The sequence below is a fragment of the Lissotriton vulgaris genome, chromosome 6, assembly GCF_964263255.1.
Source record: "Lissotriton vulgaris chromosome 6, aLisVul1.2, whole genome shotgun sequence".
NCBI lineage: Eukaryota > Metazoa > Chordata > Amphibia > Caudata > Salamandridae > Lissotriton > Lissotriton vulgaris.
Window position 1 is genome coordinate 330641050 of NC_141694.1, and position 25370 is coordinate 330666419.

Genomic DNA, 25370 nt, shown 5'->3' on the forward strand with positions numbered 1-25370 from the left:
CTTTTGCCCTCATAGTCCTTTTTCCTGAGGCCTAGGTGCCTTTTCTGACTAAAAACCTACAAGAACCACAAAATGGTGGACAGTAACTGCCATAACTGCCACCTTAGGATAAAGACCCATAGGTTAGAATAGGGACCTTCCAGAACCTTCTGGACCCTACTGGACCTTTGGAAGGGAGCCTATATAAGGCGGAATGCGAGGCAGACATTTTAGAGGTGACCAGTGAGTGCACAGAGTGGAACTGGTGAGGAGGGAGGCGACTCTGAGGAGGAGGACAGCGCTTTACTAGGAGTGGGATTGACCAGTGGGCCGGCTGATCTCCTGTACTGACCTGTCCCCACTGGTGTTGACCAAACCCTGCCATGGTAGTCCACACCTAAACTTCCTAAACGAACCCTGAGAGATTCCAAAGGCCCTGGGGACTCTGTGACGAGTCGCTATTGAAAGGGTGAAAAAATCTAACTCTGAAGGGTCACTCCTAGAAACTGCGGAGCTTAACTCGCCCCCCACATTGCTTGTGAGAAGCTAGCCGATCCCTTCATCAAGGACTCACCGCGCGTGGATCTGGTGAGGCCAGCTGACATCCCTGTGGGTTGAAGGCGCCCTATCCGGCGCAGATTCCCTCTGTGTGTTAACAGAGGGTGGAGCAGCTTTGGAGGAGGCTGGACGTGGGAGGCGGAACCGCCGGCGTGAGGAGACAGCGAGGAAGGAGTAGCCTGCGTGAGAACGCCGGGAGAAGTGCAGCGGTGTCGATTACTGCGCAGGCCCAGCAGCCTGTGTGAGAGCGCCGGGAGCAGTGCAAAGGCGTCGATTACTGCGCAGGCCCAGAGGTGCAGGTCTCCGAGGAGTGCACCGGGCGGCAGTGTCTGCTTTCGACGCGGAAGGAGGAAGTGCGGGGTGATTCCGGCTTCGTCAACCACCCAGAGCTGTCAGCGCCAGGTCTGGGGACACCTCGGAACGACGTTGCTGGGGTGAGTGACGGAAGCGAAGCTGTGGGACCAGTCCGAGGCGAAACTCCCAGTAAGACTGTGGGGGGAAGGGTGGCCGACAGCGTGGGACAGAGTAGAAAGCAGACCTCTGAGGCCGACTGTAAGCAGGTCTGGGGTAAACTTTAGACAGTGCTTAAACGAATGTGTGGAAGTGAAGCAGGGGTCAAGATTGCTAAATCCCCATCAAGTTATAAGAACTCCATCAAGACATTTACCTGGGCATTCTGAACAGAAAGACGCAGAAAGGAGTGTCATAAGTAGAACTGGGTAGGCATCTTACTGAATCTATTTATATGTGAAGGCTAGACTACCTCATTTCGGGTTTTTGCTAACAGAATTGAATGAACAGCCTAATCTGAATGTAGGAAATATTTATGCTTGCTAACTTCTAAATTTATGATGCATATCTTGTTTGTTTAAGGTGCAGGAGTTGTTAGAGAACCCTCCTTTCAGAGTGGAGGAACACAAGGAAATGCCAGTAATGATTTTCTTTTATGAAACTGTCTAGTTGCTAATTTTATGCAAAGCTAATTTATGTACTGTAACTAAAGACTGCTACGTAACAAAGGAGAAATAGAGAATTCCTTTCATAAAGCAAACCGTATTTTTCTAACATTGGTGTAGGTTCCTTATTTTTGAGTGGATGGACGTTATGTTACTGAAGGGTGTGACGCAAACTTAACCGATGTACCTTTGAGTTAGGCTTTCCCACTTAGTGCCAAGCTACCCTAGGTGACTTGGAGATCCCAGGTCCAACATAATTGGTGTCTAGCGGTGGGATGAGAACTGTGTTTGCGTCTACTCTGAAGTAACAAAGTGTACTCCACAGGCCTACACCTGGAGTTTTCTCCTGGTGGACTTCCCAATTACCTCTTTTGTTTTTTCTAAATTGGCTCCTGGTGGTGGGTGGAGGTAGCTTTGAATTGCCCTTTGAACCAACTCTTCCCAAGTGATTGTCCCGATATCTCTCATCAGCAAAATGGAATTTGCTCTGGAGGAACAGGAAACCTATTCTGCAGCCCAGCTTAGAGACTTTTGCCAAAAGATGGGAGTGTTTTTTAAGCGTGGTGCCAAGAAGGGGGAACTCCAGACCAGTTTGAGGGCTTGGGTGGCAGCACATGGAGAGGGAAAGGAGGAGGAAGAGGGGACGGACCGGGACACAGTCATAGGGGTAGAGAGATTGTTCCATCCGGAGATGGAAAACCTACTCCCAGGACCCAGGACCTTCTCAAGGGGGGGCAGCAGTGTCTCCGGAAGAAGCTTAACCGAAGCTGAACTAGTGGACAGGAGGGAAAAAAGACAGCTAAAGTGGGAGTTAGCCAGGTTGGAACAGGAGAGGGAGGAACAGAGGATGGCTCATGAGTTGAAACTTAGGGAGCTAGAACTCAAGGCCCTACAGTTAGGACCCTCCAATTCTCCAAATGGTGGCAGCGAAACAAAAGAACTGACCAGGGAATCCAGACCCTACCTGCCTAAAGATATAGTTGCCAGCTACAGCCCAGGGGATGATATCGCCAAGTGGCTGGCTGCCTATGAGGTCTCATTAAGAGCCCATGGGATCCAGGAAAAACACTGGGGGGTGGTTTATACAAGTGCATGTCTCCTACTGGACGGGACACACTATTGGCCCTGGAACAGGAAGAGCAGACCCACTACCACACCATGAAAGTGGAGCTAATTAAGAAGTTTGGGATGACCCCAGAGAAGTATCGGCAAAAGTTCAGGGGGTCACAAATTAGGCACCCAAAATTGGGTGGATTTCCTGGACTATGCAAGGAAGGCACTAGAGGGTTGGATACAAGGCAGCGAGGTGAAGGACTATGAGGGATTATATGACCTTATTCTCAAAGAGCATCTACTCGAGAAAAGTTTTCCCGAGCTGCGTCAACACCTGGTGGACAGTAAGCTGACCAACCCCCGGAAGCTTGCAGAGGAGGCGGACATCTGGGCGAGTACCCGGGTGTCCTCAAAGGGGACTGGAGGGGATTCCCAAAGGGCCGGACAGGGCGCCCCCCAGAAGAAGGAGAGGGGAGATAAAAAGCAGGAGTTCTCAAAAGGTCCCCAAAACAGTTTTCAGGGAAAGGGAACAGGATTCACCTCTAAGGCTAACCCGCCCAGAAACCCTCATCCTGGCCAAAGCCAGCAGCCAAGAGTTGTCCACTGCTTTGAGTGTGGTGGTATTGGGCATTATAAGGGAGATGTCAAGTGTCCAAAGAGACCACCCCCTCCCACTAGAGGAAAAGCCCCAGGAGTAGCTAGTGTAGTGCTCGGGGAGGAGTTGCCCTTAGATAAGGGGGGTGAGTGGGCGGGTGTCACCTTAGTGTCCCTGGGAGATCGGGAGATGGTTCCTAAGATCCAGGTGCCCTCAAATACTACCAAGTATGGGCAGTGGGTCACCATCAATGGCCAAAGAGGGGAGGCTCTGAGAGACACAGGAGCCAGTATGACTATGGTAAGGAGTCAACTGGTGTCTCCAGAGCAGGTGATTCCACATGTACTCCACCCTGCCACGATGGCTGACGGCAGATTGGGCCACTACCCTGTGGCCGAGGTTCCCTTTGAGTGGGAAGGGGTTGCAGGTTCACTTCGAGTTGCCGTAAGCCCTGCCGTGCCAGTCGATTGTCTGTTGGGCAATGACATGGAGCACAACGTTTGGAAGGAGGTGGAATACCGGACTCATTCGGAGATGCTGGGTACACCCGACTGGGCCTGTGCGAGCACAAGATCTGCGACTACCCGGAGAGGGAGTTCGCCTGGGCTGGAGCCTGGAACAATGGCCCAGCCCGCTGCCAAAAAGGGAAAGACCCGAAGACAGGAGGAGCCTGCTTCGGCTTCCACGCCCCATGAGACAGATCGGCCACCCGCGGTGGTGGGCCAGGAGTCCGTGGAGGGGGAAGTAGTCTCCCTGGAGGACTTACCTATCCCTGTTGAGTGGCATGTGGAAGGAGGGCCTACCAGGGAGGAGTTTTGTAAGGGCCAGAAGGAGTGCCCTACCCTTGAGGGACTGGGGAGACAGGCCGAAGCCCAGGCAGCAGGGAACGTTGCAGGGCACTACCACATTTACTGGGAGGACGGACTCCTCTACAGTGAACCCAAGGTACCTTTACCCGGTTCATCACGGGCCATGGTAGTCCCTCAACGATACCGAGCTTTTCTTCTCAAATTGGCTCATGAGATTCCCTTGGCAGGACACTTAGGTCAGGACAAGACCTTTGCCCGGCTTGTCCCCCACTTTTACTGGCCTCAGATGAAAGTGGCATCCGACACATACTGTCGGACGTGTGTATCCTGTCAAGCCAGTGGGAAGACAGGGGTGAAGCTGAAAGCTCCCCTGGAACCACTTCCTGTCATTAGCACCCCCTTTGAAAGGGTGGGCATCAATATTGTGGGGCCATTAGATCCACCAACTACAGCTGGTCAGAGGTTCATCCTGGTTCTGGTGGATCACGCCACGCGGTACCCAGAGGCAATTCCTCTGAGGACTGTCACTGCACCTGTTGTGGCTAGGGCCCTGATGGGGATCTTTACCAGAGTGGCTTTCCCCAAAGAAGTTGTGTCCGACAGGGGGACCAACTTCATGTCAGCATATATGCGGGCAATGTGGAAGGAGTGTGGAGTGACCTACCGGTTCACCACTCCATACCACCCCCAGTCCAATGGACTGGTAGAAAGGTTCAACAAGACCTTAAAAGGCATGATAAGAAGTCTGCCTGAGAGCCTGCGGAGGAAATGGGACGTCCTCCTACCCTGTTTGCTATTCTCCTACAGGGAAGTACTGCAGAAGGGGTTGGGCTTCAGCCCCTTTGAGCTACTGTACGGGCACCCTGTGCGTGGACCTCTCAGCCTGGTGAAGGATGGATGGGAAAAGTCTCCCAGAAAGCCTCCCCAGGATGTGGTGAGCTACATGCTGGCCTTCCGGAGCCAAATGGCAAAGTTCTGGAAGCAAGCTTCTGACAACTTGGAAGCCAGCCAAGCAGAAATGAAAAAGTGGTATGACCACAACGCTCACCCGGTGGAGTTGGAGCCTGGCCAGAAAGTGTGGGTGATGGAACCTGGAGAGTTAAGCGCTCTCCAGGATCGCTGGACAGGCCCATTTGAGGTGTTGGAGAAGAAGGGTAAGGCCACCTACTAGGTGGATCTTAAGACCCCTCGACAGCCCCTACGGGTGCTGCATGCTAATCGCCTCAAACCCCACCATGAGAGGCCCGAGGTCATCTTGATGATGGTGACTGATGGATGAGAGGAAGCGGAAAGCGAGCCTCTCCCGGACCTGTTTTCGTCTCAGGAAAAGGATGGGTCGGTGGAGGGAGTGATTCTCTCCCCATCCCTAACTCCTGAGCAGCGGGAGGACTGCCGCCAGATATTGGAGCAGTACTCTTCGTTGTTCTCCCTTGTCCCGGGAAGGACCCACCTGGGTACCCATGATGTGGACACAGGAGACAGCCCCCCAGTGAAGTCAAAGACCTACCGGCTGTCAGACAAGGTGAAGGCCAGCATCCATGGTGAGGTTGCCAAGATGCTGGAGCTAGGAGTCATTGAACCTTCCAGTAGCCCCATGTCCAGTCCGGTGGTTTTAGTACCAAAAGTTGCCCCACCGGGCACCACTCCAGAACTGAGGTTCTGTGTGGATTACCAGGGACTAAACTCAGTGACCAAGACTGATGCTCATCCGATCCCTGGGGCGGATGAATTGATTGACCGGCTGGGAGCTGCCCAATATCAGAGTACCTTTGACCTCACTTCAGGGTACTGACAGATCTCCCTTACAGATGGAGCAAAGAAAAGGTCAGCTTTCTCCACGCCTGAGGGACACTTCCAGTTCTGTGTGATGCCCTTTGGGCTCAAGAACGCCCCTGCCACTTTTCAGCGGCTGGTGAACCAGGTCCTCTCTGGAATGGAGGCTTTCTCCGCTGCTTACCTGGATGACATTGCCGTCTTCAGCAGCAGTTGGGAGGACCATTTGCGTCACTTGCAAGCTGTTCTCCAGGCCCTGAAAAAGGCTGGCTTGACAATCAAAGACAGCAAATGTCAGATTGGGCAGGGGTCGGTTGTGTACCTAGGCCACTTGGTGGGTAGGGGAACAGTGCAGCCCCTCCAGGCAAAGATTGAGGCAATCATGGCCTGGGAACCCCCCCAAGACCCAGACTGAGGTCCGAGCTTTCCTGGGCCTCACAGGTTACTACCGTCGCTTTGTGAAGGGGTATGGCACTATTGTAGCGCCCCTCACAGAGCTCACATCCAAGAAACAACCTCGACGGGTAGTCTGGACAGAGGTTTGTCAGCAAGCCTTTGTGAAATTGAAACAGGCAATGTCTGCAGCACCGGACCTGAGGGCCCCAGACTTCTCCAAGGAGTTCATTGTCCAGACAGACGCATCAGAGCATGGCATTGGGGCAGTGTTATCGCAACTCAATGAAGAGGGTCTGGATCAGCCTGTAGTCTTCCTGTCCAGGAGACTGCTTCCCCGGGAACAGAAGTGGAGTGCAATTGAGCGGGAAGCTTTTGCGGTGGTATGGGCTCTGAAGAAGTTGCGGCCATACCTGTTTGGCTCGCACTTCCTGGTTCAGACTGCCCATCAACCTCTTTGTTGGCTGATGCAAATGAAGGGGGAGAATCCCAAGCTGTTCAGATGGTCCATCTCCCTACAGGGAATGGACTTCCGGGTGGAACATCGGCCTGGAGTGGACCACGCCAATGCAGACGGTCTCTCTAGGTATTTCCGCCTTAGTGATGAGGACTCCCAATGGGTTGGGTAGCTCTCCCCACTTTAAGCTGGGGGGGACGCGTGTTAGACCTGTCTGCCCTTTGGGTAGTCCCTCCTAATTAATTATTTATTTTGTCCCCTTTTTGCCCCTCAAACCTTGTTATCTTTTTATGTCCACTGGATTTTTTTGTGGTATTGACCTTGGGCTTAGATGCTCTTTTGCCCTCATAGTCCTTTTTCCTGAGGCCTAGGTGCCTTTTCTGACTAAAAACCTACAAGAACCACAAAATGGTGGACAGTAACTGCCATAACTGCCACCTTAGGAGAAAGACCCATAGGTTAGAATAGGGACCTTCCAGAACCTTCTGGACCCTACTGGACCTTTGGAAGGGAGCCTATATAAGGCAGAATGCGAGGCAGCCATTTTAGAGGTGACCAGTGAGTGCACAGAGTGGAACTGGTGAGGAGGGAGGCGACTCTGAGGAGGAGGACAGCGCTTTACTAGGAGTGGGATTGACCTGTGGGCCGGCTGATCTCCTGTACTGACTTGTCCCCACTGGTGTTGACCAAACCCTGCCATGGTAGTCCACACCTAAACTTCCTAAACAACCCCCGAAAGATTCTAAAGGCCCTGGGGACTCTGTGACGAGTCGCTATTGAAAGGGTGAAAAAAACCTAACTCTGAAGGGTCACTCCTAGAAACTGCGGAGCTTAACTCACCCCCCACATTGCTTGTGAGAAGCTAGCCGATCCCTTCATCAAGGACTCACCGCGCGTGGATCTGGTGAGGCCAGCTGACATCCCTGTGGGGTGAAGGCGCCCTATCCGGAGCAGATTCCCTCTGTGTGTTGACAGAGGGCGGAGCAGCGTCGGAGGAGGCTGGACGTGGGATGCGGAACCGCCGGCGTGAGGAGACAGCAAGGAAGGAATAGCCTGCGTGAGAACGCCGGGAGAAGTGCAGCGGCGTCGATTACTGCGCGGGCCCAGCAGCTTGTGTGAGAGCGCCGGGAGCAGTGCAGGGGCATCGATTACTGCGCAGGCCCAGAGGTGCAGGTCTCCGAGGAGTGCACCGGGCGGCAGTGTCTGCTTTCGACTCGGAAGGAGGAAGTGCGGGGTGATTCCGGCTTCGTCAACCACCCAGAGCTGTCAGCGCCAGGTCTGGGGACACCTCGGAACGACGTTGCTGGGGTGAGTGATGGAAGCGGAGCTGTGGGACCGGTCCGAGGCGAAACTCCTGGTAAGACTGTGTGGGGAAGCGTGGCCGAGCCTGAGTGGGTGTCGCTGTTGCCTGACAGAGGTACGCAACGGAGAGTCACAACCAGTTACCGGCGTGGGACAGAGTAGAAAGCAGACCTCTGAGGCCGACTGTAAGCAGGTCTGTGGTAAACTTTAGACAGTGCTTAAACAAATGTGTGGAAGTGAAGCAGGGGTCAAGATTGCTAAATCCCCATCAAGTTATATGAACTCCATCGAGACATTTACCTGGGCATTCTGAACAGAAAGGGGCAGAATAGTGTCATAAGTAGAACTGGGTAGGCATCTTACTGAATCTATTTATATGTGAAGGCTAGACTACCTCATTTTAGGTTTTTGCTAACAGAATTGAATGAACAGCCTAATCTGAATGTAGGAAATATTTATGCTTGCTAACTTCTAAATTTATGATGCATATCTTGTTTGTTTAAGGTGCAGGAGTTGTTAGAGAACCCTCCTTTCAGAGTGGAGGAACACAAGGACATGCCAGTAATGATTTTCTTTTATGAAACTGTCTAGTTGCTAATTTTATGCAAAGCTAATTTATGTACTGTAACTAAAGACTGCTAAGTAACAAAGGAGAAATAGAGAATTCTTTTCATAAAGCAAACTGTATTTTTCTAACATTGGTGTAGCGTCCTTATTTTTGAGTGGATGGACGTTATGTTACTGAAGGGTGTGACGCAAACTTAACACATGTACCTTTGAGTTAGGCCTTCCCACTTAGTGCCAGGCTACCCTAGGTGACTTGGAGATCCCAGGTCCAACAGTGGGCATTCTATCGTCCCCCATACAGGTGATCTTCCTTAGGCCTTCCCTATCGTGATAGACTCTGTGCTTAAGTGATTGAGTCTTCCAAGCAAAAAGATGGCCAAGATCTGACAGGAGTGGAGCGGAGCCTTGACAAATCCAAAATACTCACTCAGGCATATCGAAAGTATAGTGGGCCTTCTATCATCTTCCATACAACCAGGACCCCTTCACTACAGGCCTCTACCGTGTTTCAAAGTCTGCCAACTCAGGCGAAGACTAACTTACTCAGAATTGGTCCCACTCTCAGAGAAATCCAATGAGGAAATCAGATGGTGGTTGAACCACCTGGAGGCGTGGAACAGGAGAGCGATCTTCAGTTCGGATCTCGACATAGTCAAGTCGGATGCAAGCCAACTTGCCTGGGGAGCCAGGTATGGAGAGTCATCCACAGGGGGAAGTTGGTCAAAACAAGAAAGCCATCTTCAAATCAATTGCCTAGAACTTCCGGCGGAGTCCTTTGAAGACTCCGGATGGACAACATATCTGCTATGAGATATATTAACCAACTAGGTGGTACAAGATCCAAGATCCTCACTAACATTGCACAGAAATTCGGGCAATACTGCCTAGACAACCATATCTGGGTGACAGCAGAGTACCTTCTCTGTCGGACAACAATGCGGCGGACTGGAACACCAGACACCTCAGAGAATCGTGCTAGTGGCAACTTGACCCAGAAGTGTTCAAAGTCCTGAACACTGCTTGGATTTTTTGGTGAACCTCTTTTCCTCTAGAATAGATCATCAGATGCTCAAGTACTTCAGTTGGTGACCAAACCATTGGACCTTTCTGGGATTCCTCAATCCTACTCCACCATTATCCTCAGATTGAGGAACCTGGAACTTGTACCTCACCAGATGGTGTTGGAAGAAAATCTATGACTCATGGCATTTAGGACTATAGGGGAAGAAGGAAAACCTTGAGACGTTTGCAACACGCTCAGGAGCTCATCCACAAGGCATGGGCCCGACAATACAACCGAAAGATACAGGTCGGCCTGGAGACAATGGTTGGGTCGAGACACGTGGATCCTATTGTAACAGATCTTGTACATATTTTAAACTTCCTCTCTGACTTGGCCCGGCGGGGTATGTCCTACATGTCAGTAAACTCCTTCATATCTGCCATTTCGGCAAGGCATTAGCCGGTGGATGGCTTTCAGGGGGAGTGAGGGGTGGGGGTGGAAGGGACATCTTATAGTTAGGAAACTTCTCATGGCCATCGCATTATCACTATCCCCAGTACCCAGATATCCCAGCCTTTTGGTTGTTAACAGCGTGCTTAATCTATTCTTGTCCTACTCTCAACAGAATGTATTCCCCGGATGGGGTCACTTTCAATGTTTGCAGGAGCACAAAAACTCATCCTAGAATGGTTTCATACCCTGCCTTTAATGATTACACTCAGTTATCTGTGGTGAAATGTTTGAAAGCATATCAGAGCGCAACTGTAGACGTAAGACCAATATATGAACGCCAACATCTCTTTGCACTTAGGAAACCTTTCAAATCTGTATCCTCTCCAACAATTGCCAAATAAATGTGGCGGGTAATGCGGGAGGCCGGCATTAACACTTCCACCTTTAAAGGGGTACTATGGCACCCAAAGCCTTCTCGATGGACAAGAGGCAAGAGGACATTATGAATGCAGCAGACTGGTCCTCAGAATCCACTGTTTTAAATTTGTATTTCAAATTTATTGTGGATATAGCCTTGTTAATGGTGAATAAGCTTTAAACTTGCATAATCCTCACCTCAATTCCTGACACAGAATGAAAAAATGCCTAGTAATCGTAAAGGAAAGTTTCAATTCTATTAAGGTTGTCCAAGCAGGTCAGTCCTCTGCTGGGTTGGCTGTCTTCAGAGTCTCTAGCGAGGAGTTCTTTCTGGGGTTGGTACTGGTATCCTAGGGTTCCCTCCTCACCTCAGGGAAGTTCATGATACTAACGCCCAGCCTACAATACTGCCTGAGGGTTGTGGCTTGCATGGTATAGAGAATGTACAATTTCAGCATTCTTGAGGCCTGGTGTGCATCAGTGGGGCAAATGGGTGCCTTCTTTGATCCCTGCTGTATTTTAATTTTTTTTGCAGGATAGTCGCATTCTGTTTTTTTGTCATGTAGCTTGCAGTCCACCCCCTCTATTTTCTGCGCACTTGTGAATGGTGCTCAAGCGGTGTAAAGTGCTTGATTCATACCTTTTCCTCCACAAAGGTTTTTGATGCTTTGTCTCCAGTGGACAGATAGGTGGCATTGTGCTGCTCCACGCTGCGATGTTCGCCTCCAGAATGGACAAGCGGAGCCGTGTATAAGCGTCACCTATGCACACTATCAGCTGCTTTCTAGGCTCGCCATGCCCTCAGACGCAGAGCTCATCAGCAGATTGGCATGATCAGTGAAAGCACTCTACATTGGGACCTTTTCAGATGGATAAAGAGTCCAGTTCACAGAATAGGGAGCTGAGAGGGCCGTGAGGAATCAGTAGTCACAGAGTATCCACCAGTAAGATTGTTACCAAAGGTAAGTAACTTCTTCCGATGGATACTTAGAATCACAGATTCCTTATATTGTGATTGCAAAAGTGGCTGGTCTGTCAACTGGCTCAGATCAAAAAGTCCTGCAGGACTGACCAGACAAAGTTTTTCTCTTGACAGCCCAGATTGTTGAAGCAGTAGCTATTTGAGAATGTTTGTACCGACTCCCATTTATGACAGATATCCAAGACAGGCACTTTGCTAGCCAACACAGTGGCAGCAGCTTTGGACTTGGTGGAATGAAAGCTCAAAACTTTTGTGAGCTGCTTTTTCACCTGTGCATAGAAGATATTTATGCACAGAGCAATCCATTAAGCGATGGTCCATTTCTGTACTGCCTTGCCCTCCTTTGCTCTGGAAAACACTACTAAGAGATGCTCATCCACTCGATGTTCCTTGGTGCGAACAATATAGAAACATACTGCACTTTTAGGGTGCAAATGATCAAGTCTTTATGCCTCATTAGACTGAAGAGGTGGAGCAAATAATGCCAGAAGGGTGATAGAATGGCTGACATGAAAAGGAATGACCATGTTTGGTGAAAATGAAGCTCGAGGTCCTCAAAATCAACTTATCTGGAAAGAAGTTGCTATGAGGTGGGTTGACAGAAAGAGGATGAAGCTCTTTCACATATCTAGCCAACGTGATGGCAATAAGAAAGACAGTTTTCAATGTCACTAGTGTCAATGGATAACAATGCAGCAGTTCAAAAGGGTTGCTCATCAGAAAATAGAGTACTAAATTCATCACCCACTGAGGCATCACAAAGGGTTTGGGTGGAAAAAAATAGTTGCAAACCTTTCCAATATCTCATCACAACAGAAGAATTAAATAAAGTTTTGGCAACTGTAATAAAGCCAAAAGAGCCAATACGTATCCCTTAATAGTGCCCAAAGTGAGTCCTTAATGGGCTAGGGACAGAACAATCAATACAAATGCAGACACTTTACGTTTAAGTGGTTGATTTGTTGGGTGGTGCACCAATCCACAAATTTGTCCCAGTGACTGACATACATATTTTGTTGAGGGATGCCTTGCTGCCAAGATGACATCAATGAACTCGGATAGCAGGTCAACTCTGATCAATCTCGAGGCACGGATATGCAAATTGAGCAGGCCCACGTACGACACCCTGCCTTGCTGCTGTGACAGACGATCCTGCTAAAGCGGCAGCTTGCTCGGAGGACAGATGCTCATGCCCACAAGTTTTAGATTTCTTTCTCTCCTGGCCCAATCCCATGCCACTAGGATGACTTGGGCCTGATCACTTTTGATCTTCTTCAAACCTTGGGTAGGAGAGTCAGTAGCAGGAAGGCATACAAGAGTCCAGAGGAGTCAAAAGCTCCTCTTTAGATAGAGGTTATCTAAGAGAGAACTGATTTGGAAACGCCAGCAAGAAAAGGTGCTGCGCTGTACATTCTCAGAGGTGATCCGGAAAAACAAATTGAGCCAGGGATCTCTCCATTGCTGGAAAACACATTGCGCCACCTCCGGGTGCAACTGCCATTCATGATCTGCTAGAGGCCTGCGACTCTGTTTGGCCACGTAGGCGTTTAAAGGTCTCGCCAGGTGATTTACCACCAGAGAAATCCCTTGGCGGTCCAGCCATTTTCCAGTGGCCCTTGGCTTCCTGACACAGGACCCAAGAACCCAGCCAGCCCTGCTGATTGTAGTACCACATGGGGTGGTGTTGGCCGTGAGCACCTGCACCAGTCTTCATTTAATGGGGAGTAAGAAGGTCTTCAAAGCCAAGTGAATCTCCCCGAATTGCAATAACTGATGTGGAGTACAGTAGAGACCAGAGGCCTTTCCCCTCCGCCTTCTCCAGATAGACTCAACAACCCAGCAGTGATGCATCCATGACAATCGTCAGCTCTGGGTTGGGGTAAAAAGATGACCTGCCACTGACTCAATCATGGTCTAGTATTCATAACTGCACTTCTTTTGCAGGCTCCTCTGACATCTGGATACAATCCAACAGATTTCTCAGATGTTGTGGCCACTGGGATTTAAGGTCCCACTACAGAGCCCAGATGTGCAATGTGGTGGGTTTGGTTTGCAGGAGGCCAACAAACCCAAGTACCTCACAGTAATCTATACTGAGATCTAGGACCAAGGCTGAAACTTTGTGATTAGAGCCTGAATCTTCTGGTCTCTCTGCTCCGGGGGAAAGGGAGAACCGTACCATATCCAAAATGGCTCAGATGAAGGGGAGCGTCTACTAAAGAGTCAGGTGTGTCTTTGGCACATTGATAGTGAACCCAAATGAAGCTAGGAGTTTTGCCTTTATCTAGAGTTGGTTGACAACTACCTTGAGTGAGCCGACCTTCATCAGCCAGTTGTTGAGATAGTGGAAGACTGGTACCCCCGACTTCTGAAGGTGTGCTGCGACCACTATCATCACTTTCGTGAACACTCGAGGAGCACTGGTGAGGCCAAAGGGGAGCACTGGGAATCGAAACTGCTCCTTAGCCACTAAGAACTGTAGATGATGCCTGTGGGCGTGAAGGACAAAGAAGTGGAAATAAGTGTTCTACATGTCCAAAGACACTGTCCAGTTTCCAAGGTCTAAGGCAGACAGAGCCTGGGTTAGCATGAGCATCTTGAATTCGTCAATTCGTAGGAAGGTGCTGAAAGGGCTAAAATGTAAAACAGGACGAAGGCCGTCATCCTTCTTCAGCACAAGGAAGTAGAAGGGGTAAAACCCAGTTCCTACTTCAGAGACAGAAACCCTCTTGATGGTCCCTCTGGCCAAAACAGCCTGCTCTTCCTTCATTAAGATGGATAGACAGTGCTCAGTCAGCTGCCCTGAAGGTGGTGGAAAGGGAGGCAGGGTAAAAACTAATGAAAGGCATTGTCCTGGTGGATAATTTGGAGGACCCGCTTGTCTGTCCTGATGGTCTGCTATTTTTAGAGAAAATATCATATCTTGCCTCTGACAGGGTTTGCGGTGTTCTGGCAAGGACACACTAAATCTGTTTCGCGGCTGATCAAGGGATGGGGAGGAACTGAGCTGCACGTTGTCCTTGCTGTCTTGTTGATTCTGAGAACTGTTGCCTCTGCTACAAAATGTATGAAAGGCCTGCTGGGTTGGAGTATGGCACTGCCAAAATGGGATGCCTCTACCATAACCAATAGAAAGTGAAATTGCTTATAGAATTGCCTTGTGAAATCCCCCCCCCCCCCCAAAAAAACGCGCTGTAGTTCTGCTCTCCTTGAAATGTTCCATGGTTGAGTCCACTTTCTTGAAGGAAAGTCGAGAGCAGTCATATCGCATGTCCTTTAAGGATACATGCCCATCCCATGAGAGGCCAGCAGACCTTATCTAGTCATGGAACCGAAGTGCCCAGTCCAGATCTGATTACACATTTTGCAGCATTCTGGCATTTCTGAACAGCCTGGGAAAGGTATTTCCTAAGGTTATCCAGAAGAGCCAGTAAAATGTGTGCCAGCGTGTCCCAAATGGCATGGGAGTAGCGGCTGACAAGACAGCTGGCATTTACTGATATCAGAATGAGGGCAGTGGAGTAACATCTGTTCACCAAATGTTTCTATACGTTTCAACTTACGCTCAAGTAGAGTGGTAGGCAAGGCATTAGGATTTACTTTGCTTGCGGACTCCTGTACCACCAGACTCTCTGGCGTCTGGTACTGTGTTAGAAAGGCATAGTTGCCAGGTGCAGGGGATGGCAAACAACAACCTATCTAATAGCAGATGACGCTGAAAAAGGCTTAGACCAAGCGCCTAAAAAGTGTTTGTAATGGCCTCGTTAAATGGTAATAATGGCTCTGTGTGAGAATTACCTGATTGCAAGATTTCTGTCAGTACATTACTTTTTTCTTCCATGGTTTGGTAGTTGCAAATCCAACATTTCAGCCACTCTTCACATAACTTCAGCAAAAGAGGTGTTCTCCTATGTGGCCACACTGGGAGAATTGGAAGGTTGACACGTTGCCAGGAGCTGGTGAAATGTCCAGCCCAGTGGCATCCTGAGGCTCTTCATACCAGTTTTCTTTCTTTCATGTCAAGGAACATAATTGTCACCATCAGCATAATTATCGTTGACTAACTCTGTGTTAAAATTAATGTCTGAGGTCTGTGTTGTACCATGTTGTAAGAAAAGTATTGACATCAGACGGGTTTGCTGTGTATCTGCACATCAGGCGGAACTTCAGTCGAAGTTGCAGTGGATTCACTTCAGAGCTGAAGAGCACTATGGATTGCACATCCTCATCCTGAGTCGGCAACAGGCTTTGATGTGAGAGAAACCGGTGCTGGGACTGGTGCCTGAACCGAAGTCTGCACTAGAGCCAGTGCTAATCCTGATGCAGTTCCAAGCGCAGAGGGCAGTCCCGCTGGAAAAAGTAAGACTAGATCCTTGGGCCTGAAATGTGCCAAATATATGCAGCACAGCATCCCCGAAGGACTCAATTTACTGCAACCTGGAAATTCTGGGTGCATCAGGACCAAACTCAAATATGGCTTCGATGGAGATTGGGAACAAGACTGGCAAGCACGCTCAGTGGCGTAGCAAGGTCAGGTGGTACCCGGTGCGGAAAATTTCTTGTCACCCTCGGCTTAACGTAAAAATGCAAACAAATAGCATGTATCATAATGTTACGTTACTTGCCAAACTCAATATCATAGAGAAGAGGATGATCACAATGAATCAATGAACTAAAAAATTTAATAAAAATAAATTCTGCACTGCATTAATAAGCTTCAGTAAAATGACGCGAGATGACTGACTGACCGGCACGGCAGCGGATAGGATTGGTTGAGGGATGATGAGTCACCAGTTATTTATGTCTCACTCGATCACAAACTGCAGAGAAAGACTTCAGCGGGAAGAAACACTTACTCCCCTTCCTTATCCATATGCTCTCCACTACACAGCATCGAGTTCAGCAGCGTTTCGCTGCGTTTGTTGACTGATCTAAAAAGTTTCAGTAAGTATTATATTGACTTGTTGAGGTTAATTAATTGTCCGATGAAGTTATTAAACTTGTTCTAAATGATATTATTTTTTCCACAAAAAGTGTTGTGAGCTCCCAAAAAATGTTATCATTTAAAAAACGAATGTTTGCAATTTTTTGTCACCCCCCTCAGTGATGACACCCAGGGTGGCCCGCACCCACCGCAACCCTCTTTCCTACGCCACTGGGCACACTGACGTCATCGCATGATCTCTGAAGTTCAAGAGTGGCAGAGCGGGGATGATTCCAGCTTAGATTTCTCGTTTCTTTGTAGTCTTGCACGAAGACCGCAAAGCGAGACATCGGTCTACAGAGGGAACAGGACTATCGTTTTTTACTTTGAAAGGTCACAGCATGGAGTTTTCTTGTGTTTGGTGAAGTAACATTTAGCCTCACAGTCCCATATAGGCTTGGTGTCATCTGGGCACTATCACTGCAGGTCCTGAATTCATGCTTTGACCCCGGACACCACAAACAGACTTTGTGAGGATCCATCACAGACATCTTGTTTGCAACTGTTCCTGCAGAATTTAAACAATGATAATTTAGGGGGACATTTCACCTTGCACATTGGCAACATTTTGAAAAGTAGCTGTTCAAAAGATGAAGGAGAAGCTCCCAATCCATGTCTGATGGAGTAGAAAGAAAGGAACTGATGTCAGTGCACAAGCGGCGCTTATAGGAGGCTCTGTTTGTCACATTCAGATTGGAGCAAAATCAGCATGGAGCTGCACAACGCCAGCTATCGGCTTGTAGGGAAACTGCTCTAAATGTTTCTAGATCCAGTCCGATGCCTGGGAAACAGTCACCAGGTGAAGAATGTGTGGTTAGAATTTCCATCAGAAATAGGTCAGTATGTTGTAAAGTGGGGCAAACAATAAGATAACTCTCACCTTCTGGGGGTAATTATGTTCTGACAAGGGAATATTTCAGACACCTATCATGAAATGTAGGCATTGTAACAATTGGGTTCTGCCCATTTAGTCCACCAAGGTTTTTACTTGGTTTTTGGACTTTAACTTGGGTTAGTCTCACCATCTATCGCACTCACAGAAACTTCACAGCAATTGGACTACGCATGCTTCCACCAGTGTCTGTCTTTTAAGAAAAAGCTGGTGCGGAGCAGCTAGGGTAGTCTGCACTTGGCTGTTACACATGAACACTTGTGCAGGTTGCACATGAGACTACCACTGTGGCAGCCCGGTAATTGCGCACAGGTAGCCTAGTGTAAAAAGGACTCAGCAAGAAGTGGTACTGATCTTGGGTAGGCCTTCTATATTAGTGCGACCACAAATCATTCGCCGCCACCGCCGAGAGTCAGCTTTTCTTACCTCTCAGGCCACCGAGGAAGGCAGAGGACTTTGCCCACACCAGCCGCCACCGCCAAGAGTCGAGGAACACCGGACTCCGCGCCGCCGCTCCGGGAGACTGCAAATCCCGGCAGGCACCGCGGCGGCGCGTCAGAGTGACGCGGCAGCGCCCTGTGAGCGCGAACCAAGGCGCTCATAAGGAGGAACACCCCGGCAGAGCGGGGGAGACCACAAATCATTCGCCGCCACCGCCGAGAGTCAGCTTTTCTTACCTCTCAGGCCACCGAGGAAGGCAGAGGACTTTGCCCACACCAGCCGCCACCGCCAAGAGTCGAGGAACACCGGACTCCGCGCCGCCGCTCCGGGAGACTGCAAATCCCGGCAGGCACCGCGGCGGCGCGTCAGAGTGACGCGGCAGCGCCCTGTGAGCGCGAACCAAGGCGCTCATAAGGAGGAACACCCCCGCGTCGCGGGACGCGAGCGGGACGCCCGGGGCGAAGCCCGGGCAAAGGGCGGGCCCTCTACGGCCCTCATTGGCAGGAGGAGGCAGGGGCAGGGCTAGAAACCCTGTCAGAAGTACAAGAGGCAATCAACGGACCAAGTAAGACTGTATTGTTTTTAACAGCCCTACGTTTATTCTCAGCTGCCTAGGCTTTGTGCTATATTAGCTAAAATGACGAAAAAGAACCAAGTACCACAAGCTAATAACATGAAGAATTATTTGGTTCAGACTGTGGAAAAAATCAACTCTCAAAGGAGAGAATCATTGGGTCTTAGTCAGTCACCTGACCTACGTTGTTTATCCCCCTCCTTAATCCCATCACCGGAGGACTTAGTCCCTTTACAGACTTTCCCTGATGCCAGCTTTATGTGTCCCACAACACTGGAATCCGGCCCCGTGACCAGTAACGTACCATCCGGATCTGGCTCCGAGGTTCTCCTAGTGGACCTTGGGAATCAAGTGGACAGTGATGAGGACCAGGAAATTCTTGCATCTCCCACTGATGATGACACCTCTATCACTGAACTTCCTTCCCGTTCGGATTCCGGGAAAAATAAAAATCCACCTAGGCGGGGTGGTCTAAGATCTGGGACTAGGAGGAAGAGGGTAAATACCCCAAAAGCTCCTCCAAAGGAGACTCGAGGGGGGCGTGCAAAGTCTACTAATAGTTTTGATGAGGACTTATTCGATAGACTCACTGAGTTAATTGATTTGAAAATTAAAACCATCGTCAAGCCTTTGCTCTCTAAAATTGATAAACTTCAATCCGAGATTAAAAAGCTGGGAGGGCAGATGAACAAACTAACTGAGGGAGTTGACTGTGTTATGACAGCTGTGGCAAATATGGGTAATAGCAGAAGACAGGATGACGACCAAGAGAGGGTGATTCCAGTTGTAGCCCCAAGTAATTCACCACCCCAGCTTCTTGACCAACCCATTAGCAGTTCTGGTACTAGTAGAGGGGAGGGCTCTTTAATGGTTGAGATACCCCCTGCTCAAGATCAACCAACTGACCCACTTCAATTTATAGTTGAAGCCTCCCCTGTCGTCCTAGTTCTGGCGAACGTTCCACCATTAGAAGCTGGTATTGAGGAATCCTCATCCTCCCTGTCTAATAAAGCCCTACAGTGGCTAACAACAAATATGAGATTAGCTCCAGGGGGTGGGCGGCAGCTGGCCCAGGAAATTAAAACAGCCAAAAGGGTCTCATGGCTGGGCAATCGCCCTAAAAAATTCAAGGGGGATTGTGTAGCAGTAAGTTTTACTCACACAGGGGTGTTACCTAACATCCTAATCAACTTACTCCCACCACAACGCAGGCAGGGTTCTGTTGTACCATTGACACTTAAATTCTTTTATGGTGAACAACAGAATGTCACATATCCTAAAACACCAGCTTTTGCCTGGGATTCTAACCCTGATATACACCAGAGATGGGGTTCTGAATACACTCGCAACACTGTGAATCATTCAGTACCCCAAGGGTTTCAGAATCCTTTTGCTCAACCCCTCTTACTGTCCAACCGCTTTGCACCCCTTTCACTTTTAGACCACAATGATTGACTTCAGTCAGAACAACCTGTAAAGCCTAGGACCAATGTGCCTGTTTTTAGTATCCTTACCTGGAATATTGCCGGCATCAAGACAAAGGCAGATAACGCAACCTGGTTAAACTTTATATCCAAGTATGACATTATCGCCTTTCAGGAAACCTGGGACACTAACAACACCTTTTCTCTTGATGGCTTTAGCTACTTTAGTATTCCTGCCGTGGCTAGCTCAGCAGGAAGGGCTAAGGGGGGCTTGATTAGCCTGTTTAAACTTGATATTAAGGGATGCCTCAAGTTACTAGCCTCAGGTTCAGAACATTGCCTTATCGTTGAATTGTCTCGTGCTGAGTCTCCTAATATTTTGTTTATTAATTTTTATAACTCCAATGCTGCCGATTGCACGTCATATAGTCTCGGTAGATTGGATGATTTCTTGTCAGTCTACAGTCAGGATGTTAATGTATTCGAAATTATTTTTTTAGGGGATTTTAATATACATCCTTGTTTACTATCATGTGTTTGTGATGACGTAGACTCCCCCCCCGAACAGTGTAATGGTTCATCTGGCGCACAATAAGCAGGGGGATTGTCTAGAAAATTTTCTTGCTAGATGGAACCTATATGAATCTAGTTGTGGGGAGGGGGAGGTCAGGGCCCCTACTTTTAAGGGCTCAGACAATGGCTCCATCATTGATTACATTTTTATCTCTGCATGTTTCTTATCCAATGTTTTTATGTATAGAACTGTGATATCTGCTTTTAGTGACCACAACCCAGTTTCCCTGGACATAGGAGAGGGTGAACTATTAGGACGTATCCATGGTTCAACTTTTATGGATGGACCACTCAAAGTTAAGGACCAAAGACGTAGACTCAAATGGGATAGTATAACCCCAGAATCGTTCATTCAGGAAGTTTTGTTAGAGGCTGAGGAAGAGGTTGGGGTTTGCTTGTCGAATGATGCTAATGATGGGGATGTCATTCTCGCATTCACTAACATATGCTGTAAGATAAACGGTAGGCTCTCTGTGATCAGTAAGACCAAGACAAAACCTCTTAAAAGATGGTTTGATCACAGTTGTTCCCTAGCACATTCTGCGCTGCTTAATGCCCTTAAATCCGATCCAAAGGATCGCGACCTTATTAGGATTAGTAGGGCCTTATACAAAAAAGCTATTGCAGCCAGAAAGAAAGAGCTTAAAGACGAAGCTTGGGCACAACTTACAGACCCAGCCATATTAAAAAACAGTGGGGAGTTCTGGAGAATTGTTAATCAACCCCTTCTTACAGGCGAGGATAACTCCCCCCTGGAAGCAAATATCCCGGACCAGGACTGGATCCAACACTTTAGAGACATATACTCAGGCCAGTCCTTAGCCAAGAATAGTGCTTATGAAGAGTCTACTACTATACTGGGTAACCATCTGCACTTTGAAGTTGAGGATATTTTAGATGCCATTAGTCGCACTTTGACAAAAAAGGCACCGGGACCGGATGGTGTTCCGGCTGATGCCTTTAAATGCTTCCCCAACTTCTGGTCAAGACTGCTCTGCAGGGTTTTTAACGCCTTAAACCGTGACAATATTCCGGAGTCCTGGAAAACTTCAACTATTATCCCGGTTTTTAAAAAAGGCAATAGGCAGGACCCTGCATGCTATAGGCCCATCTCATTGATAGACTCCTCAGTCAAGATTTTAGGGAGAGTCCTATTAGCAAAACTGAATATATGGGCCACCGAGAATAACATCTTGAGCAATGTGCAATACGGGTTTAGACCCAAGAGAAGCACCCTGGACCAGTGCCTCAATCTCCACCTACTGATTGAGAAATACACCAGAGCTAAGGATGGGTCCATGTACCTAGGGTTCATGGACCTCTCCTCTGCATTCGATATGGTCAACAGATCCAAGCTCTGGGGTAAACTGGTTGAGATGGGTCTGGACAGATCTATAGTCAACTTACTGTCCGACCTTCATTCTGGCCTGTCTGCTAAAGTTAGAGTCTCCACTGATGGAAGATGTACTGAAGTGTTTGCTTCTGAAAGAGGTGTCCGTCAGGGATGCATCTTGGCACCTTTACTGTTCACGTTGTATGTGAATGCCTTAGAGCCCGCTCTAAGAGGGGTCACTTGCGATATTCCACGTGCAGGGGAACAGGGTATTCCAGTTCTCCTGTACGCGGATGACGCGGTGCTTCTGGCGCGAACAGGAGTGGGGCTACAACGGCTGTTGGATGCTTTCGAATCTTTCATGGGATCCTTAGACCTGAAAATTAACGCAAAAAAATCCCAGGTCATGTTTATGGGTCAGGCTTCAAGGAAATCCCTCCACAAAACCTTTTTCTGCGGAAGGGAAAAACTTGTTCGGGTTACTACTTTTCCCTACCTGGGGATCACCTTTGATGAGAAAGGTAGTTGGGGCCCTCATGTAAAAAGTAGAGTAGCTACACTGGCTAGAACTTCCGCGGCCCTTCATGGCTTTTCAAAAAGACTAGGGGGCAGGCCTTTTGAAGCTATTAGCAAAATATACAAAGCTAAATGTATCTCTGTAGCTTCATACGGGAGCTCCCTTTGGGGGTATAAAAGAGTTGATCCCATTCAGACCGCGGAAAACAGATTTTTTAGATCAGTTTTGGGCGTCCCGCAGTCAACCCCATCTTATACTGTCCACCAGGAGCTAGGAGAAGGCTTCATTAGCGATTTGGTTAGAATAGCCCCATTAATCGCATGGCTTAAGTTGTGGCTCAATCCTGAAATTCCCCTAAACCATTACATAATAAGGGACTGTTTGACCCTGGACAATGCACATAGGATTGGATGGTTAAAATACATTAAGGACAGTTTTTGTAGGTTGGGGAGGCCTGAATTATACACAGCCACTGACTCCATAACATCCAATGACGTTGTCCTCACCAAGGCTGCTATGAAGGACCTCCTTTCCTTGGAGAGGGAGGAAGTCGAGTTAAAGAAACCCTGTGTTAGGGCCAGCCTCCTGCTGGCTATACCTAGTGGTCCTGACAACTACCTCAATGTGGTGACTAATCCTTATCATAGGTTCATTTTAACCCGTTTTAGACTTAATTTAATTCATTTTAACTTGGGTTTTTATTCTGAGTGGAGTACCCCTGAAAAGGCCCCGCTATGTCCTTGTGATCTTTTTTCAGAACAGAGCACAATGCACTTTATAATGTTCTGTAGCTATTATAATGATGCCCGGAGGCAGTTTCTAGTTCCCATACTTAAGGAAGCGGGATTTATTCAGGTCCGACCTGCTCTTATTTACCTACAAATGCTGCAAACCCCCAGGATCATGTTTTTCGTGGCAAATTTCCTGGTAAGAGCAATAAGAAGCAGGAATACCAGACTTAAGAGTGCAGACTCGTTTATTAACTAATCGGGCTGATGGCAACTTCAGGTTAGTGAATTTTAGATCACAGTGTGTCAGGTCTTGTAGATACCTTAATAGAACACTTATGCAGGGATTATCCCTTGGGATATTGCACTTTATTATGCACTTTATTATTAATGTACTTTAATACCACGCAATTATAAAGTCTTAATGATTTGCAACATGGTACATCGATTTTTATATTTATCTGAAATGCTCTTTTTTAATGTTTTAACTGTTTTTAACTGTTTTTAACTGATTTTTTATTCATGCTACTTGGTGTCTGTGTTTTTTATGCCATTGTCTTTGTATGATATTAAGTTATCGCAATAAAGAACTTTGACTGACTGACTGACTGACTAGTGCGCCTCATAGATAGGCCAGAAGGGTTTACAGGAAAATCTTTAGAGCTTTCACTGTATAATACAAAACGTCTAAATTGGACTTTAAATTCAGTTTCACTTCACTTAGGCCTACACAGTCCAGACCAGTTGTAGTTCCCAAACCCTATCTTATGGGACTTAAGGAATTATCATATTTCTCTGGTTCAGCTCATAATCAGATTCGAGTTTTTTGTCCTCCATAATGGGCCAACCTAATTATTCTGCTCCCCAGCAGAGAGAGCAAAGGCTTCCTCATAAAAAAGGAGTAATTATCAGTGATTCACTACCTGAGAAAGGAAGGTGTGTGGGGAGAGCTGCATCTGACAATCAGCTTGTCACACAGCACATGAACTGGGCAAGCCCAGGGCCACTGAACAAAAAAGGAAGACCAGACCTCTACCGCCAACACTGGAGGGCCCCCTTTGATCATTTTGGGGGGGGGGGGGGGGGATGGTATCTCGCAGTGATGCCCTTAGAGGAGCTCTTTCTGTAGAAAAAAACTTCAAGTCACCTTGATAGATTGTACCAGAATACTGTGCAGGAGGGCTGGGATATGGGTGGAGGGATGGTGTGGCATCCTGGGATTGGCCACGGGTGTCTGGGATTCTGAACTTTTTACACCGCATTTACAAAAAGGCCACACAGAGGAAAGACAGTGAAGAAGATCCAGGATCTGAAAGACAACAACAGTGGTAGACTGGCCACCTAAAAATAGGAGTCACCGATGCCCTTCCATGATGGACTAAGGACTTTCAATCCAGCTGATCCCAGGACCAGGATGAGTGTCTCCAAGGTCTGTGGCGCTGGCCACTTATGCCCACTAAGGACCAGTTGGTGGAAAGACCAGTACTCCACTGCCACCCTGGGTGTTCTGTAAGACAGCCTGGAGGCTCTGGGGCCTGAGAAGTGCAGGTAGGACGGTGCTCTGCTTGTTATTGCAGAGGTCAAATTGCCCCCACCAGCAGGCGAGTAGAACCAGGAGCCAGGCAGTATAGAAGGCTGGTGTAGGGAGCCAGTAAATCCAGCTCCCCACAATGAGTGCACCTCTTTTAGGGCACAGAAGGCCTGTTGAAATTGTTCCTGGTGGCTAGTCCTATCCACCAGGAGCAAAAGAATCTATATATGAAGACAACTGGCCCACTGGGTCCAGAGATATTCGGCCTTGAAGGTTTGAAAAGAAAAACCAGAGATTGGTGCTCTGTCGATTCTCTTGAAAATACCCTCTGGCAGTCAGATGTGATTGAATGCTTGCACTTTACAATCAAGGCTACCCACAGCACTTGAAGCGGTGACAGTAAGGGAAATAAGAGAAAAAAATGTATGTACTGGTTGTTTGGCACAGTAATAATAATGAAAGTTCTGCGTACTCCAGTGTCACAGAGGATTTATGTATTTTGATTATACTTAATCAATTGTACACCTCATTAGTAGCAGGGTGTTAGGACACGATCTAGAGTACATTTAAATACTGTCTGTATCTCATCTCAGACTTTTGTTTGGATGTTTATTTACAAAACCCTTAGTTTATTGAGCTTAGTAGATGTGCAATTTTTCTACGCCACAGCTACCAAAACTTGTAACCAGGCACGTTATAAAGAAAATGTTTCAACTTGTTAGTGATTCGATACATAACAGCAGCTCAAGTACACCTTTCTATGAAGCATTGGCTACTAACACACACTGAGTGTCTACATTCTCAGTTTTAAACAAAATGCTCAAAGTTGCTAAACTGAGCCAAACATACAGTAAGAACTAAAATGAGGGCTACCTCAGAATACGAATTCAATGGTCATTAGAAAACACTGACCCCTATCCCAACATGTTTAAAACCAATATTACTTACAGCATGTAGGTCTGTTGAAAGTTTTTCAATTGAAGGTTTAAGACTCTCAACAGCTTTCAAGCCGTCCTGAAAGAAACTGGAATAAAAAAAATATTGTAACGAAATTTGGGACTAAAACACATGCAGAC

At 48.0% G+C, this 25370-nt stretch overlaps 1 protein-coding gene across 2 annotated transcripts in view; it reads right to left on the reverse strand.

Annotated features, from left to right (window-relative positions):
* ASAP2 (ArfGAP with SH3 domain, ankyrin repeat and PH domain 2) overlaps window positions 1–25370 on the reverse strand; it is a 1186778-nt gene that overhangs the window by 804393 nt on the left and 357015 nt on the right. For both annotated transcript variants that reach the window (XM_086926365.1, XM_086926364.1), the window contains exon 8: window positions 25243–25318. In XM_086926365.1, coding sequence (XP_086782491.1) covers window positions 25243–25318 — 76 coding nt within the window. The remainder of the gene's footprint in view (window positions 1–25242; window positions 25319–25370) is intronic.